General features: G+C 47.7%; 1 protein-coding gene across 1 annotated transcript in view; it reads left to right on the forward strand.

Annotated features, from left to right (window-relative positions):
- The first annotated feature begins 9,813 nt into the window (after positions 1-9,813).
- The window catches only part of fne (found in neurons), a 196,067-nt gene continuing 190,248 nt past the window's right edge, over positions 9,814-15,632 (forward strand). The window contains exon 1 of the mRNA XM_065453271.2: positions 9,814-10,523. Coding sequence (XP_065309343.1) covers positions 10,466-10,523 — 58 coding nt within the window. The 5' untranslated portion in view covers positions 9,814-10,465. The remainder of the gene's footprint in view (positions 10,524-15,632) is intronic.

Genomic DNA, 15,632 nt, shown 5'->3' on the forward strand with positions numbered 1-15,632 from the left:
TTTGCTCCTGTGAAAAGCTTCGCGCTTTCCTGACACACAGATGGGTATAATAACTAAATGCAACGTTTATATCAGTGCCGTACACCATTCGCAAACTATACCGAAACGCAAGCATCAGTTCTGCATATGCGCACGGTGAAATGTACTCCAACCGATGTTAAAAGCGCCCGGATTGCAATGTTTTTGGGGAAAAAACATGTTTATAAGAGGTCTATGGGGCCCAATATGTGATACAGAAATTACATTTATTTTTATTTTATGGTCTTAAATTACCCCGAAAGAAGACGTATTACATATGGGGTGAGGGTAATATCTAAATATGTTTAGGCGCTCTATATATAGCATATAGGCTACAGTAACACGTGCCCATTACAAAGGATTGGCCTGGTATGGGCACACCACTCACACGGCACGTGGTATAACATATAATATTTGGAGTTTTACGTGCCAAAACCACTTTCTGATTATGAGGCACGCCGTAGTGGAGGACTCCGGAAATTTCGACCACCTGGGGTTCTTTAACGGGCACCTAAATCTAAGCACACGGGTGTTTTCGCATTTCGCCCCCATCGAAATGCGGCCGCCGTGGCCGGGATTCGATCCCGCGACCTCGTGCTCAGCAGCCTAACACCATAGCCACTGAGCAACCACGGCGGGTATTTAGGTAGGTCAAACAAGCCAATAAATATTGTGGGCAAAAAAAAAACTCAATCAAGACGTTTTTATGGTTTGTAGAAAAATCTGTGAGCCAACATTCGAGACACAGAGCATAGGCAGACTCACTGGCAGTAACTTGTGGTTTGATTGCGTGCTGTATAAGACGCTTTAATTGCCGAGACCGCGGAGAAAGTTACGAAACGCGGGATAGTTAAAAAACAAAAACAAAGCTTGGCTTTTTTTTTTAATCGTCAATCTACACATTTTCTTTCGTTCGTCACTCATTTCAGCCCAGTCTTTAAATTACCTTTAGCCCGGAATGATTTTTTATAAATGTTTCAACCTATTTTCTTTCTCTTTTTTTTTACCCGCCGTGGTTGCTCAGTGGCTATGGGGTTAGGCTGCTGAGCACGAGGTCGCGGGATTGAATCCCGGCCACGGCGGCCGCATTTCGATGGGGGCGAAATGCGAAAACACCCGTGTGCTTAGATTTAGGTGCCCGTTAAAGAACCCCAGGTGGTCGAAATTTCCGTAGTCCTCCACTACGGCGTGCCTCATAATGAGAAAGTGGTTTTGGCACTTAAAACACCATAATTTTTTTTTTCTCTTTTTACTCAAAGCCAACAATTTATGGAGACACATTTTGCTCGCAAGCACTGGTGCCGCCGTTATCTCAACTAACGTGTCTATATTTAAGCAGTACGCGTTTCTTTTCCCCTTAACCAATCGAAGCTAATGCACCAATTAGCCGTCCCTATAAATCTAGGAGGTACTGCGAATGTTTTATAACGGCTCAGATGACTTACATATTTCGGCTTGCCGAAGCCTTTAAAATATTTGAAAGGCGCGATTTCCACCAACTTTCTTCATCGGTTTTTCCATAACATGTGATTGTCGAATGAATACACAGAAACGATATGAGGAAGTCAACAAAGGCTCACACACAGACGCACAGACACAATGACGAGCGATTAGCATCTGCGCGATTCAATCTTTGAACAATGTAGTTGGGTGGACAGGCACAACTGCACAGCCGTTGCATCCTGGATGTGATATGGTCTCCACAACACAAGTAGTCCATTTGCATGTTGGAGGCCGTCCAAAATCGTCCAAAAAACTAGCGATCGTAGCGCAACCATGATTGCTAGTTAAGCATATTGCGAGTCAAATTTGACTTATCACTTCACACATTGAGTAGTCGTCGTGAACGTGTGACTCGCCACCTTGCTCCAATAAATATTTAGTTAAACTCATCATTGACGCTCCCCGAGAGCACATGCTGCAAGTCATGACGACTGAATAATGAATAAAGCTTTACTCCCATTTGTCGAAACACAACAGGCATTTGATTTCTCGGTCTTTTTCACGAGCCATTCGCTTATGCGTTTGGCTGCCTGACGTCACTGTCATTCAAGCGAACAAAAATAAATTCAGGGTACACTTGTCCCTGCATTTCTTGTCTTCAAGGTTTGTTATTCTGTATGATAGGTATTACCATTTAACGTCACGCTCGTTTTTCCTGTTATTTTTTTAATTTCTTGTTTTACGTTTTTTAAGCTACGGTTGTTCCCTACAATGTTCTATTATGTACGGAGGAATGGTCCTGGTAAGGTTATGCAATGTTTTGTGAATTACCCCAAACTGTAATATTTCTATTGAATATTCTTTTCTTTTTTTCATTTCTAACCCTGTTTTGGAATCATGTTGTCTACTAAGTTTATTGGTTCTCTTGCCTTAATGTGCTTATTTATTTGCGTATACTAAGTCATCACTTAATTTCAGCTGCGTTTTTTTTTGTAATGCCCCCTTTCCTCTTACTCAATTCTACGCACGCGGACCGAAGGTATAGTGAAATAAATAAATACATAAATAAATAATTCTATTTATTTATTTATTTATTTATTTATTTATTTATTTATTTATTTATTTATTTATTTATTTCAGATTGTTTGGAGGGAGAATGCATTAGGGAAATGCCGAAAAAAATGAGAAGAAAATGCAGCATTCCTCAAGTTTATTGTGTCAGCCATGAGTAAAAGTGATGCTTCAGCAATGCTTAGGCTGAGAAAGCAAGTGACTACGTAAAACAATGCAATATACAAGATACCTATTGATCACAAGGTTAAATAGAAGCAAAGAGACTTTTGAGCAGCGTGAAAAGAATTGGCGAACAAAAAGAAGTTTTACGTACTCAATATTACATATGTATGCGTTCCATCTTTACAGCCCACAGGCCTGTTGCGCTTCGAGAAAACATATTGTTGACGAGGCTACTTAGCACGACAAATCCGCAACGCGCAAAAGGAGGGAAGACAATGACTTCCTGAGCATTGTCTTCTTGTTGCCGCAATTTTCCTCATCAGCTATGCAAGACCAACTAGCGCAACAAGTTATTATTCTTGAGAAAACGTACTTTTCGAGGGGAGGAGAAATTTCTGGAAGCTTCCCCTTGACATGGCCTCCTCCGTTTATGAAAAAAGTTTGCGTAAGGAATCGCTGTCTAAATGTACCGGTACAAATGAATCGTTTCGCTTGCCTTCTTTTGCACCGAATTTGAATAAATTTGTTGCACCTGAAGGAGACGTTAAAGAACACAGCGAATGCAGGCAGTGCAGTAATAAATTAGGCTACCCATATTTTCTTGCGCAGACTGGCAAAAAATGCGCCACATTCTCGAAAAAAAAGCACTAAAGCACTCCTGCTTGGGCCAAGCAATGGCCTGCAGTATTCTGAAACAAATAAATAAATAAAACTCCTCAACGCTGTGGAAGCTGCGCAAGAGGTTCGGTCAAGAAAAGCTATCACTCCACTTGTTGCGTCTGCGCTTCGCTACGAGCCAAAAGCGTTCACTCGCGTGAGCATGCACATGAGGGTCCTCGCGATGGGTCACAAATAAACAGAAGCGGAAACGTACTCCAAAAATTAAATAATCTAAAACAACGCCTTAGCAGCCGTATCCCACAGTGCATTTGTTTCTAAGAATTACATCTTGTTTCATTCAATAATGATCGTACGTAAAAAAAATTGCGCACAACCACGGTCAGGGAAGAGTGAACTATATCCAAACGCGAACGAAGCCACTGCAAGAAGTCTCTCTAGCCTCCACAGCGTTGACTGCTATGCATTGAACTGAGTATAGCTACAACATTGAGACGAAGGGGAACCGAGGGGTTCGATTTTGTTAATCATGACCAAGTCAAGCCAACAGGCAAGGAAAGCATAGGGAAATTAGCTGTGGTTGAAATGAAATGTACAAAACAATGAAGAAAAGGAAAAAGAAAGTGGACGAAAACATAACTTGTCGCCGGCGAGAGCCCAACACACAACATCCTCATTAAGCGTGCGTCGCACTACCAATTTTGCTGCTGTGAAGGCTGAAACGCACGCGTGATGCGGATCTTGTGGGTGCGACTCCCGCCGGCTACAAGTAATCTTTTCCGTTGCAGAACCCATGGCACACACAAGACAAGCGGGCAATTTTTTACTCCTGCGGAACTGCTGGCAGAAGGTGCGCGTATAGGCCGGCACCGGAAGCCACCTACTGCTGGCAACCGACTTTCAACGACCCACCAAAAGAATTTCAACTCCGTGTTTGACCGCATCCGCCTTTCAATTCTGTGAGCCCATCGGTCGTCGACCGCTGTCCCCTCGCCGTTGCTCCATCTCGCCCATGAGCCGTCGACCTAGCACTCGTCCCCAGAAAAACCAGTCACCGCAGTTTGAGATGCGAGAACTGCGTGCCCTGCTAAACCTTCAAGGCTTCCGATTTGCCCTCGTAACGTGATTGATGTGATCGTGGATCGGCACTCCTAGACACGGAAGCCGCACTTTCTGTAACGCATGCCCAGCTCTACCGCAGACTTCGCAAAGTGATGACGTCGCTTTCAGGTCGTTCACTATGCACGCCTAGCACGCAACACAGCAAGCCAGCAGGTGCCTGCACAGCCCGAGTCGTCACTGAAGAGGAAATTAATGTTATTGAGCTATTTTGTCCACGCCTCTTGTTCTCATGAGGTCGTCTCGGGATAACATTTTCTTTCAAGCCATCATGCCGTCATTGACTGCGCCCGCCCTCATGTTGCGCTCTTTCCTCTTTGTGACGCGCCATTTGAAGAGCAGCCTCCTGCCGAACTTGTCACAGAAGACATCGACATACCTCCGCGGCTATCTGTGATCGTCCCCTTGTCTCGCGACTCCCTATGTGTCGGTAGTGTGCTTTTTAGGCCATCTGACCTCTTCGTCCGTCGCCGAATCTGCCATTCGCTGTGCTACATTTCCGTGCAGGTGCTGTGTCCATGTGCGTTTGTAACACAACGTCGCTCCCGCTTCATTTGTTACGCCACGAGTGCCTCGGTCCCGCTGAGCCGGTGCACGTATCTTCCGGCGCGTATGGAGACCCAGTTGCCTCTAAAATCGCCGCTGTAGACCCTGTTTCTTCGAGTCCCTCACTGCACCTCTGCCACATCCATCGACCGCAACCTTACTCTGACGCAGTGGGCCTAGCTCCTCCGCCTTCTTCCTCAATTTATCGCTTGATTTGATTGTCACAGTTTTTTTTTTATAGAGGGACAGCTGTGTCCTACACCATCGACACTGGCTCTCGTGTTCCTCCGGGGCAGCCACCTTACCGGGTTTCGGCCACAGATAGGCGGTTTATTGATGAGCAGGTGACCGACGTGCTCACTAGAGGCGTTTTTCAGCCATGAAACAGTCCATGGACATCCCCAGTCATTCTAGGTAAAAAAAAAGATGATGTCATGCGATTTTGCATCGGTTACCATCGTTCCAATATGGTCACGCGAATAGATGCCTATCCTTCACCGCGCATAGACGACGGACTTGATTTTCCTACGAGGAGCCGATTTTTTTTCTACCTTAGATCTTCGCTCGTGATAATGGCAGGTGCAATGGCCGAGACTGGTCGCTGTAAGATCACATTTGTCACACCTGACGGGTTGTGTTAATTGAATGTCATGCCGCTCCCAATTTATAATGCGCAGGCCAAATTTAAACAGATTATGGACACTATATTGCGCCTATTGGCGCAAACATACCTGAAGGGATAAACATGCCTCTGTTACTTAGGCGATGTTTTGGAATTCTCGTCCGACTTCGACACATATCTTCAACACTTGAGACAAGTTTTGACCTGCCTTACATGGCTGGCCTGTAGCTTAACTTAAAGACGCCTTTTTTTGGTGAAAAACAAATAACTATATTGGGTCATGCTGTTTCCAAGCATGCCGTATTTACTGATCCGCTAAGCTGCCCACCGTGGCTAAATTTCCTAAGCCAACGACATTTAAGGCACTGCGTGGCTTCATAGGTCTGTGCTCATATTTTCGCCGTATTATGTGAAATTTCGCTAACCACCGTGTCCAGCAATTGCACCTCTCACACAGATGCAATTGCTGTTACCAATGACCTTTCCAGCTGGTCAGAAGGGCGTCACGCCGCATTTACCACCTTATATCGTCTGCTTACCTTACGAACAATTTTATGTCACTTCGATCCTAATGCTCCTAGGGAACTTGACATTGACGCCAGCGGCGTCGGTCTGGGTGAAGCGCTAGCTTAACGACAACCTGGGTTTGGCGAGCATGTCATTGCCTGCCAGCCGAACTCTCACCAAAGTCGAAGCGAACTACTCGGACTTAAAACGAATGCTTAGCCGCTGTGTGGGTTCTTGCTAAATTTCAGCCTTACCTTTACGATCGACCTTTCAACATTCTCGCATACCACCACGCGCTTTGCTAGTTGTTGACCCTGAGAAACCCGACCGACCGCTTGGCGATATGAGCCTTACGCCTACAGGAATAGCTCAGTGCTGTCTACCGCTCCGAGCGCAAACATTCGGACGCCGACACTTTGTCACGTTTGCCAATGTGACTCGACGTCAAGGGCGTTTCGCCCCTGACGCCTGCTCTTTTTCGTTTGCACATCAGCTACTTGGCTTCAGAGCAGCAAAATGACCCATGGATAGCCGTTGTTCTGAACCTTTTAAACAAACCTGTCGGACTACAGGTTGTCTAGGGTGCTCCGCAGTCAAGAATCACATTTCGCAGTTCGAGATGGACTTTTCTACCGCTGAAATTAGGAATGCGATGGCCGCAAGTGGCTTCTAGCAGTCCTGCGCCAACTCCGTAGCGATATCGGCGCTTCTTTTCACACCGGCCTGCAGTGTGGCCATGGCCGTGTGTTCAAGACCTACACGCGGCTTCGACTTCGATTTTACTGGTTGGACACGTGTGATTTATTCACCAAGTACGTCCGCTCGTGTCCCGATTGCCAACATCCGAAATTGGCTCCTCATCCAGCCACTCCGTTGCAGCCACTTCCATGCCCAGTCCACCCCTTTGACCATGTCCGGGTTGGTTTATCTGGTCCTCTCCCATGTATGGCTGCTGACAACCATTGTGCCATAGTGGTGATCGATCACCTGACCCGACATGCAGAAACATGGGGCTCTTTTATGTTCACTCAATCTACAGTACACGGGCATTTTTTGCATTTCGGCCGCATCGAAGTGCGGCTGCCACGCGCGGGATTATATCCAGTAATCTCGTGCATGACCGCGCAACGGTATACCCGCTAAGCCACTGCGATGGGTCATATGACACTGACCCGCGTCAACTACCCTAACAAATTCAGTTCACGGAACTGCGATGAGTGTTTTCGGTGCATAGTGACGAATATGTAAACTTCGTGCATCAAAATTCTGTCAAATTTATTCATTTTGGCAATTGTTTGCGATAACTGGGAATTTCCGAACAAAATTTTGCTTGCTGCAGTGGGTAGACTTCCCCTTGCTCTCTTCAGTGCATTAAATGTCATTGATATTAGTTCAGCGGTTGTGCAAAGAAAACCCTTACGCGTTTCACGTGTGCTAAATTTGAGCAGAGAAATAGGAGCTGACCCACTCTTGTAGCTCGGTGACTATGGCTGCGCAGCGTGGAGCACTAGGTCGGGGCTTCCATCCCGCCGCAGCAGCCGCATTCGGGCGGTAAAATTATTTCGGAGCCTCCTACAACAGCCTGCCTCGTAGATAGATGGCCGTTATGCTACATAATACCACCGAATATTTTTTATTTCTCGGAGTTGGTACAGAGTTGAAGCCTCCTACAAAACTCAACTCAGATTTTGGTTCACGTGCGGCTGTGAGGTTGCTGTGCGAAGAATCTGTGTTGTCATTATTCTGGTACGGTCCACGGAAGACACGGCAGCGAAAGCCACTTTTCTATGCGGAAAAGATTGAGCTCGTAAACCACATCCCCCAAGAACGCGATAAACACAATCGTGGAGCTTCCGTACGTCCATATTCTGCACGCGTCCTCACCTGCCAGTGTCACGTTCGTCGCCTTTCGTATACGTACCAGCGATCATGAAGGCTTCGACTACATCGATTGGAACGACTGGCAGTGCATGCGTGCCGTGTCAGCGGCAGTGAAGTAAATATGAAACATTTATTGCGCCCCGGCGCTCACTTTCAGTCACCAACTATCCAAGCTATACGATGACTGGACAAACGGCCGCTGTCCGTGAAGGCGCTACTCGAACATCATTGCCATCGGCGGTCGGCCAACAAGGTTGCGAATACTTTTGTGTTCCTTGAGGGAGACTGGCGTGTGAGAGCGCGTTTGGCATAATGGCACCCCCCCCCCCGCGCTTGAGTGAACTCACCCCTTTCTCGCTCACCGCTTCGTTCCACCTTCGCGTTCCCTCCCCCCAGCTTAGGGTAGCCAACCAGACGATCCTCTAGCGATGCGTTCTGCAAGAGTTTCGACTAGTGAACATGCCCATTTCGTCTGTTGATGAAGTGCTGATCGACTGTGGTGCCTGGTTTCTGCGTACGCGCAGCCCAGCCCAGCCGAACAAAATTTCAACAGCAGACGAAATGTACATGTCCACTAGGTGGACTCTTCAAGAATACATGCCCTGGTTAACAAACTCTGCCTTCTGCCATCCTTACCTCCTATTTCTCGGAGGCTTAGCGCCGAATGCTCGCGGCTGCTGAGATCTATGTGACGTGTCCATTTGGCGATGTCCCACCAAACAAAGCGAAGGAAACTTAATACACAAACGTTCGTTTACTAATGTGTCGCCGCCCCTAAGGCATCAAACGGGGTGAAAACTGATCTGAACCCCGTTGGGTCTCTTATCGCGAGCTTCGTGACCCAAAAGCCAATAATTCAGTCATACTCATTCCTTCATTGAGTCAGTTAATAAGACAAATAATCAACGAGTCAGTAAGTCAGCTGGTCAGTCAATCAGCCAGATGAACCAATTTTCAATCCGACGAACAAAAATATCGATGAATTGATCACTTCTGTTCGGCTTCTAGATGTTCCAGTTGTAGTCACCAAACTGCCCAACATTCGAAACATTCATCGAACAATTCCTCTATCCTGTCCGTGCTATTAAAGGAATAATTTACGAATAATATTTATCGGCCAAGCGATAAAAAAATGAAAGAAAACAAAAATACAACGAAAATAAAACTGCACCGGAGTTTTCGAGTATGCGTAACCATACTCCCGAATTTCAGTTGGCCCACCAACAAATTTCAAGTTGGCCCACTCCAATTCTTTTTAGATGGCCGAATGCCAAATTTCTAGTTGGCCCACCCCTACTATAGGCTTCCCCGTACATTTTCTGTGGAGCCATACGTATCCCTACGGATCTGCATAAATCTGATCATATGGGTATTCGCTCAGATCAGATTCTTTATTTGTATTTGGTTTCAGTTCTTCCTTATTGCTTATCAAACTAATTATCAAAATTTGCACTGTTACAACGATTAAATGTCTTCGCTAACTACGCAGTTTCGGGAAGAACAAAGAATCACACGCTTCGCCTGACGGACAGATTTTGCTTGATTACTCGCCAAAGAATACTTACGCATTAAAAAGATGCTAGCGACTAATGGCTACAAACAAGACGTCGAGTGGTCGCAAAAACATGCTTATTACGACAATTAAGAAATTAACAAATGTGGTTACTGTTTCTTCTGCACCTTACAAAAATCACCAGTCACCTTTCCTCCAAGCTTTACTTCGCTTCCGCCAGCTTGGTCGCCATTGCTCCCCGTCGCGTTATCACCTGGCTTCGGCCGCCGCCGCTGTGACGAGGCAGATTTCAGCAGCAGACGACGGGGAACAGACGGCGTCTCGCACCCGTGTGGTAGTCAAGCCCGCCGGAAGCAACCGCAACAATTTTTTGTCAAGCCGCTTTTGTCTGGAACTTCATGACCGCTTTTGTGTCCTGTTTTTTTATTTTATTCCTGCCTCGAAAATGTGAACCTTGTCTGTGGGAAGAAACCAGCCTCGTACAGGTCGCTTATCGACGCAATCTCGGTTCGATGCGCAAAGTTTTCTGGGTAACGGCGTAATTTCCGTGCCTCGTGGCAGAATCTCGCCGTCCTAGCCACCGGTGCGTGCGTAGTTTTAAGCGCCGCGCTTTTTTTTTTCTTTCCGCGTCCCTTTAGAACTCGCGTGCTATCTTTTAGGCGAAAGCCGGTTATTAGTTGTGGCTTTTTAATTCGTCTCACCCGCCGCACATACCACCTAAACCTCCCCCTTTTAGAACCCGTCAGCTTAGCTAATCTCATTATCGCGCGCGTGTTCAACACTAATTGACGCCGGGACATTAGCCTCCAGCCGCACTTATCGGGACTCCGGCCATTATTTGGTGCTAAGCCTACCGTTTCCTACCGCAAGCGGCTTACCGACTCAGCGCCGACGGCGAAGCTTCCGGAACGACGTGTGGCCTTCACGTCGTCTGACAAGCCTGTGTCTTGTGCTCCACCGCCATGTCATCGTGTCTGCGACAGTCTGAGGACGACGGGTGCATCTTTTACATTGACGACGGTGAGTCTCCTTACTGTTTTCTTTTATCGGCTATCTCAGGTACTGGGCGCTCTTAAATGAATACTTAGAGCTGGCGACTTCAAAGCTAGTCGGTGCTTGAGAGTTTAGGGAAAACACTTGGATTAAACACGGTTACCACGAAGAAGGAGCTCGTACATCACAATATCTCACGGTGGTAGTTCTGGAGAAACCACATGGAGAGCGCGGAAACGATTCTGTCGCAGTGACGACGAACTTGTTGGCGCGGGCAGACGGCCATTGTGCATGTGCAGCTTTGCATTGCGTTGCTTAATAGCGGTGTGACCTTATGTTACTGATATATGACATGTGTATAAGCGAGGATAGCGCATAGTCGGTCATGTGACACACATTTTGATTATCGCTGGTCGATCTACACATAAACGCTTCTACATTTATTTATTTTTTCTGCAGGCGCTGCTAGTGTGCTTCACTTTTCATTTTCCACTTCGGTAGTTATTGCTCTAGATATATTTCCCGGCGTTTTCTTATTTATTTTTCTGTTCCCTGCCTCCAACCCTGAATGCTTTCCAAATCTCTGTCTTCCAAATGAAAGGGTTGCATTAAGACAGTTTATCCTCGTGAATGGCAAGTTTTTCACGCGCTCTTCCTTTCGTTATTCCCGCGTTAAGGTAGCATATTGTGCCGCGCAGCTCTAATATGGTAATTAACGAATACGCAGACCTGTCAGTAAATTTTGTCCGTATATGTTTATCCTATTAGCCCCTGCTTGTGCAAGCATTGCATTTTTTTTTTACCAGAAGCAAGAGCCTTAAATCTTCCTGTGGCGAATACGATAAAAGGCGTGTTTGCATAATCTGCGCGTGTCGGCGCGTGCAGTCTCCTTAATATTCAAAAATAGAGCTTAGTCTGCATATTTAATAATTATCCTTATTCAGGTATCGTGCATATCATTATCGTTGAAAACAGAATCATCGTTGCTAAACGTGACGGGCATTTGCGTTTCGTATTCTTTTCTTAAGAGAAGTAATTATCATTTTTAAATACTGCAACCCACCTCACGCTTGAGTACATGGCCATTGTATTGCGTTCGCATTATTTCCGCTTGCCTGAGAGTTGTTCTCTGAATTCTGACAGTGAATCCTCTTATGATAAGCTACTTTCGAGTTCGGCGACATTCGCTAAGTATTTTGAAGGCCGAACAAGATTACCTACAACTCGGTAAACGGTCCTTAGATCGAGATTTGAAACTATGTTTGCCCCATTTTCGTCCGTTGCCTTATTCGCCTGTCGTTGCTACATGGACTGCCCTCATTCTTTCCCCAAACAAAAGTTAATTACTTTTCCTTGCAGACGACTTTGACGAAAGCAAAATTATGAATGGGTCATCTTTATTTTAGGAGCTGTTTAGGAGCGAAAGCTAATTACGGCATTCGGGCACGAGGATAAATGAAATGAAAATATGAATCGCCGGGCATTAGCGACCGAGTCTCGCCCACAGGCTGGCGCCATCTCGTTTTCAGTTCGTGATTTGCGACATTTTCCAGCGAGCACTTCGAGTGCATCGGTTGCTTGGGAAACGTGAACTTTAATGAATTAGGGAACTGCGCGTGTCGGTGCTGATGTCATTCACAAGTGTGCCAGCACCAGACCGTTATTCATTTCGGAAGTTTTTCTTCCCTTACAACCGGTATAGTTGTTTCCTGGTTTGCATCACTGGCGCTCACGTGGCCGTCTGTAAACGTAACTTGGCGATGTGTTGAAGAACGAAAGACAATTAGGCAATGTCCACTTGCTTCAATTGGTTAGTCAAATAGTCAAACATTAGTTTATACGCAAGGAGGAAGAGGGAGTCGGGAAAAGGCTGCTTAAGAACAACTTGAAGTGCGTGGCATGTATTGTTTGATTGGTTAATTTAACTTAGTGTCACGATGTACGGCCGTGGTTGCGTAGAGTCATTAGCATTGCACTGCTACGTTCCAGGTTGCAGGACGAAATGCCGGCCATGGCGACCGGATTTCAGTGGGGCCGAATTGCAAAAACGCCCGTGTAACTTTCAGTGGGTTAGCGGCTCGGCACGTATCTTTTAGGCGCCCGAGATTTGTTCGCATGTACTCAAAGCTCGTTCGACGAACGTTTTATCGCTCCGTTGCCAACGGAACGAGGCAGCAACGGCCCGGACTCAGACCCGCGACCTCGTGCTCTCAGCGTTCGCTGCATATTCACGGGTTGCACGTGCAGGGTTGAGCAGCATATACTGCTACGGTGCCGATCTGGTCTCTTCCTTCGCGTCACGGCGAACAAACGCGTAGCGTCCGAGGCACCTCGCTTTCTTTCCAGCTTGTTTGCTATTTCGCAGCCAAGCAAAGTAGAATATTCTACCGGGGGGGCCCGTCCCATTTACGCTGCCTGTAGGCGCACTCTTCGCCGCATTCGCGTTTGGTGCAAGCACGGAACCCGCGTTGCAAGCATAATGCACGAACGACGCAGCGGTCACTCCAGCAGCGAGCGCAATCTTCGCCCGCGCCTGCAGCAGTCGCGCCTCGCCGGCGAACCTTGTTTGCGGAAGCGTGCACGCGGCCGCGCAGTTGCCGGAGTCGTACTTCACGCCGGCCCGGGAGCGAGCTTGTTCGAGCGCGCCGCCATTTTCTCGCGGCGACGCGCGAATCGCTTCGTCACCGTCGCGGAGCGCAGCGGCGCGCCGTCTGCTCGGCGCGCGATAACGCGGCGCCGATCTGTTGCCGGAGGCAGTCGGCCGGGATGCCAGTTTACCCCGGCTTCTCGTAATTGCGTGCACCGCTGCGGGATGCAGCGGTGACTCTTGTCTGCCACCGTCCGCGTATGGTAGTAGCCTTGCGAGCCTCCACTCAACGACGCCGTGGCATCATCTATAAGTACTTGTGGTGTTTTTTTTTTCCTGGTGCCTTAAGCGATGCACTAGGTACAAATGCAGTGCGCAGAACTGCGGTCTGTATGTGTGTGTGTATTTTACGTGCCGGAGCGACAATGCGATGAGTCACGCTGTAGTGGGGGACTACGGACTAATTTCCACCACCTCGGTTTCCCTAGCCTAAATTGAAATGCAAGTGCACGTGGGTTTTTGCATTTTTTTCCCCCATAAAGACATACGGCCGTAGCGAGCGGAATCACACTGGCTACGTTGAGCCCGGCATCACAACGCCATAGCCACCGGCCTACCACAGCGTGTGTGCGTATGTTGACATAGTGCGCCACGCCATCATGTACTCGCGAGCTCCACCACTCACCCTTTCGAGAGCGAGTTGCTTTGAATGAGTCGCGCGTCCACCGTCATCGAGGCTTCGCGGACGCCCCTTTAGAAAAGGCATAACTGCTCGTGGATTGGAGTACATCGTGCTTCTCAACCGCTTGCCGCAGTATCGGTACCCCCAATCGCACAATCGTGGCGTAAAAAACGCCGGAGCCCAGCTTATTCCGTGCACAGATTCAGAAAACCACTGTTGTGTTCTTTAAGCATCAACGTTAAGCTCTCTCGTTTTCCAGTGACCGACGAGGGCGGAATGCAAAAACTCTCCCCTGTCCACGGCGCTTTGAGCACGCACTATAGAACCACACGTGGTCTAATTATTCTGCAACCTTTCGCTGCGGCGTTACTCCTAAGCCACGCTGAAGCTTCGGGATGACGCCGCGCGGTAGCCCAGCGGCTAGATCGTTCTCGTGGGTTATATGCGGGCCACGGTGGCCGCAAATGGAAAAAATACTAACAAAGAAAAAAAAGCGTTCGTTTAGTGTGCACACGAAGCAAGGCAAACCGCATGTAGTGAAAATTGGTTTTACGTGGCGAAGCGCGGGATAGTTGGCCGCACACAAAAAGCTGAGAAGGGAACCGCCGACTTGCGCGCGCAGAAGCCGGTAGTGTGCTACTCAGCGCCGCCGTATCCCAGCACCTGAGACTGTGTACCCAATATCAGCCGGCGCGAAGTCAAGCCCCAAGCCGGAGTCATATCTTCGGCAAGAGCCATATCGAGAAAATTCGCTCTCGTGGACACGCGAGAACGTCCCGGAAAGCCCGCAGAGCACGCGATGGTCGCTATGCAGCTTTTGCAATGCTGTGCGCGCGCGCAAGAGACCGTGTGTGCTCCTTTGTATTGCGCATGCGCACTGTTGCCTCCGCGGATTTCCTGTGTACGCTGTGGTGTTGCTGTGGTGCCCGACTGTCCAATGACGGCATAAAGTACGCTCACGCGAAATACGGTTTCACTTCGTGCAACGAGGGTCGTTCTTTTCATTGCTATCATTGTCAAAGTCTACCATATATCTCATTTAGCTTTGTTTCTCACTTACAAACTTATCAGATGACCTGACATCCGCTTGTTAGCGACATTTCTCACATGCCGTAGACATGATTTTTTTGTTGTCATACTTACACTACTTGACCTGCCCTTCCTTCTGCTCTTTTATTTTCTTTTTTTGGCAATATACTATATTCGATGATACATTGGATGGCCGTTTTTCTTGAATATGCATGTTCAATTGGGTTCGAAATATTCCCTATCGGAACACCCCGCACATGATATATACAGGCGATAGCGGAATGATGAAATTAAAATGGACGCAGCTATGTGAATTGGACACTGTAGGAACCGAAGTTTCGTGGCCGCCCACGTTTATTCAGGCGTTCTCGTCCAGTCCGATGATGTCCCACGGCAGTGCATGCAGGCCTAATCCCTCGGCGTTTTACTCGTAAGTGCGCCAGCCGTTCTTCGCCTTAGGCGGTGCGGCTACTGAATGCAGCGCCGCTGAAGAGCAATACGTGTGTCGAATATTACAGTTTCAATCTCAACCAGAATGTTCGATAGCTATCTAGCTGGGTATCAAATTTAAAGTGTAGGGCAGATAACGGCTGGTCGGTTAAAATCACAAAACGGGTTTGATGAAAAAAAAAAGAAAACACTGTGGAAGGCGGCAGAGGACTAGCGGTGGTGGGGCGAAATCAGGACATTCGCAGGTGGTGTCAGGGCGCGCGAGACAAGAGTCGGAGGAGATCGCTGGGAGATTACTTCATCCTACAGTATATGGGTAAATAGGGGCTCGAGATGATAATAGCAACGAGGACGACAATTGCGTGCACCGGTGCCGAAGGCAGCACGC

This window comes from Dermacentor albipictus, chromosome 9, assembly GCF_038994185.2.
Source record: "Dermacentor albipictus isolate Rhodes 1998 colony chromosome 9, USDA_Dalb.pri_finalv2, whole genome shotgun sequence".
Classification (NCBI taxonomy): domain Eukaryota; kingdom Metazoa; phylum Arthropoda; class Arachnida; order Ixodida; family Ixodidae; genus Dermacentor; species Dermacentor albipictus.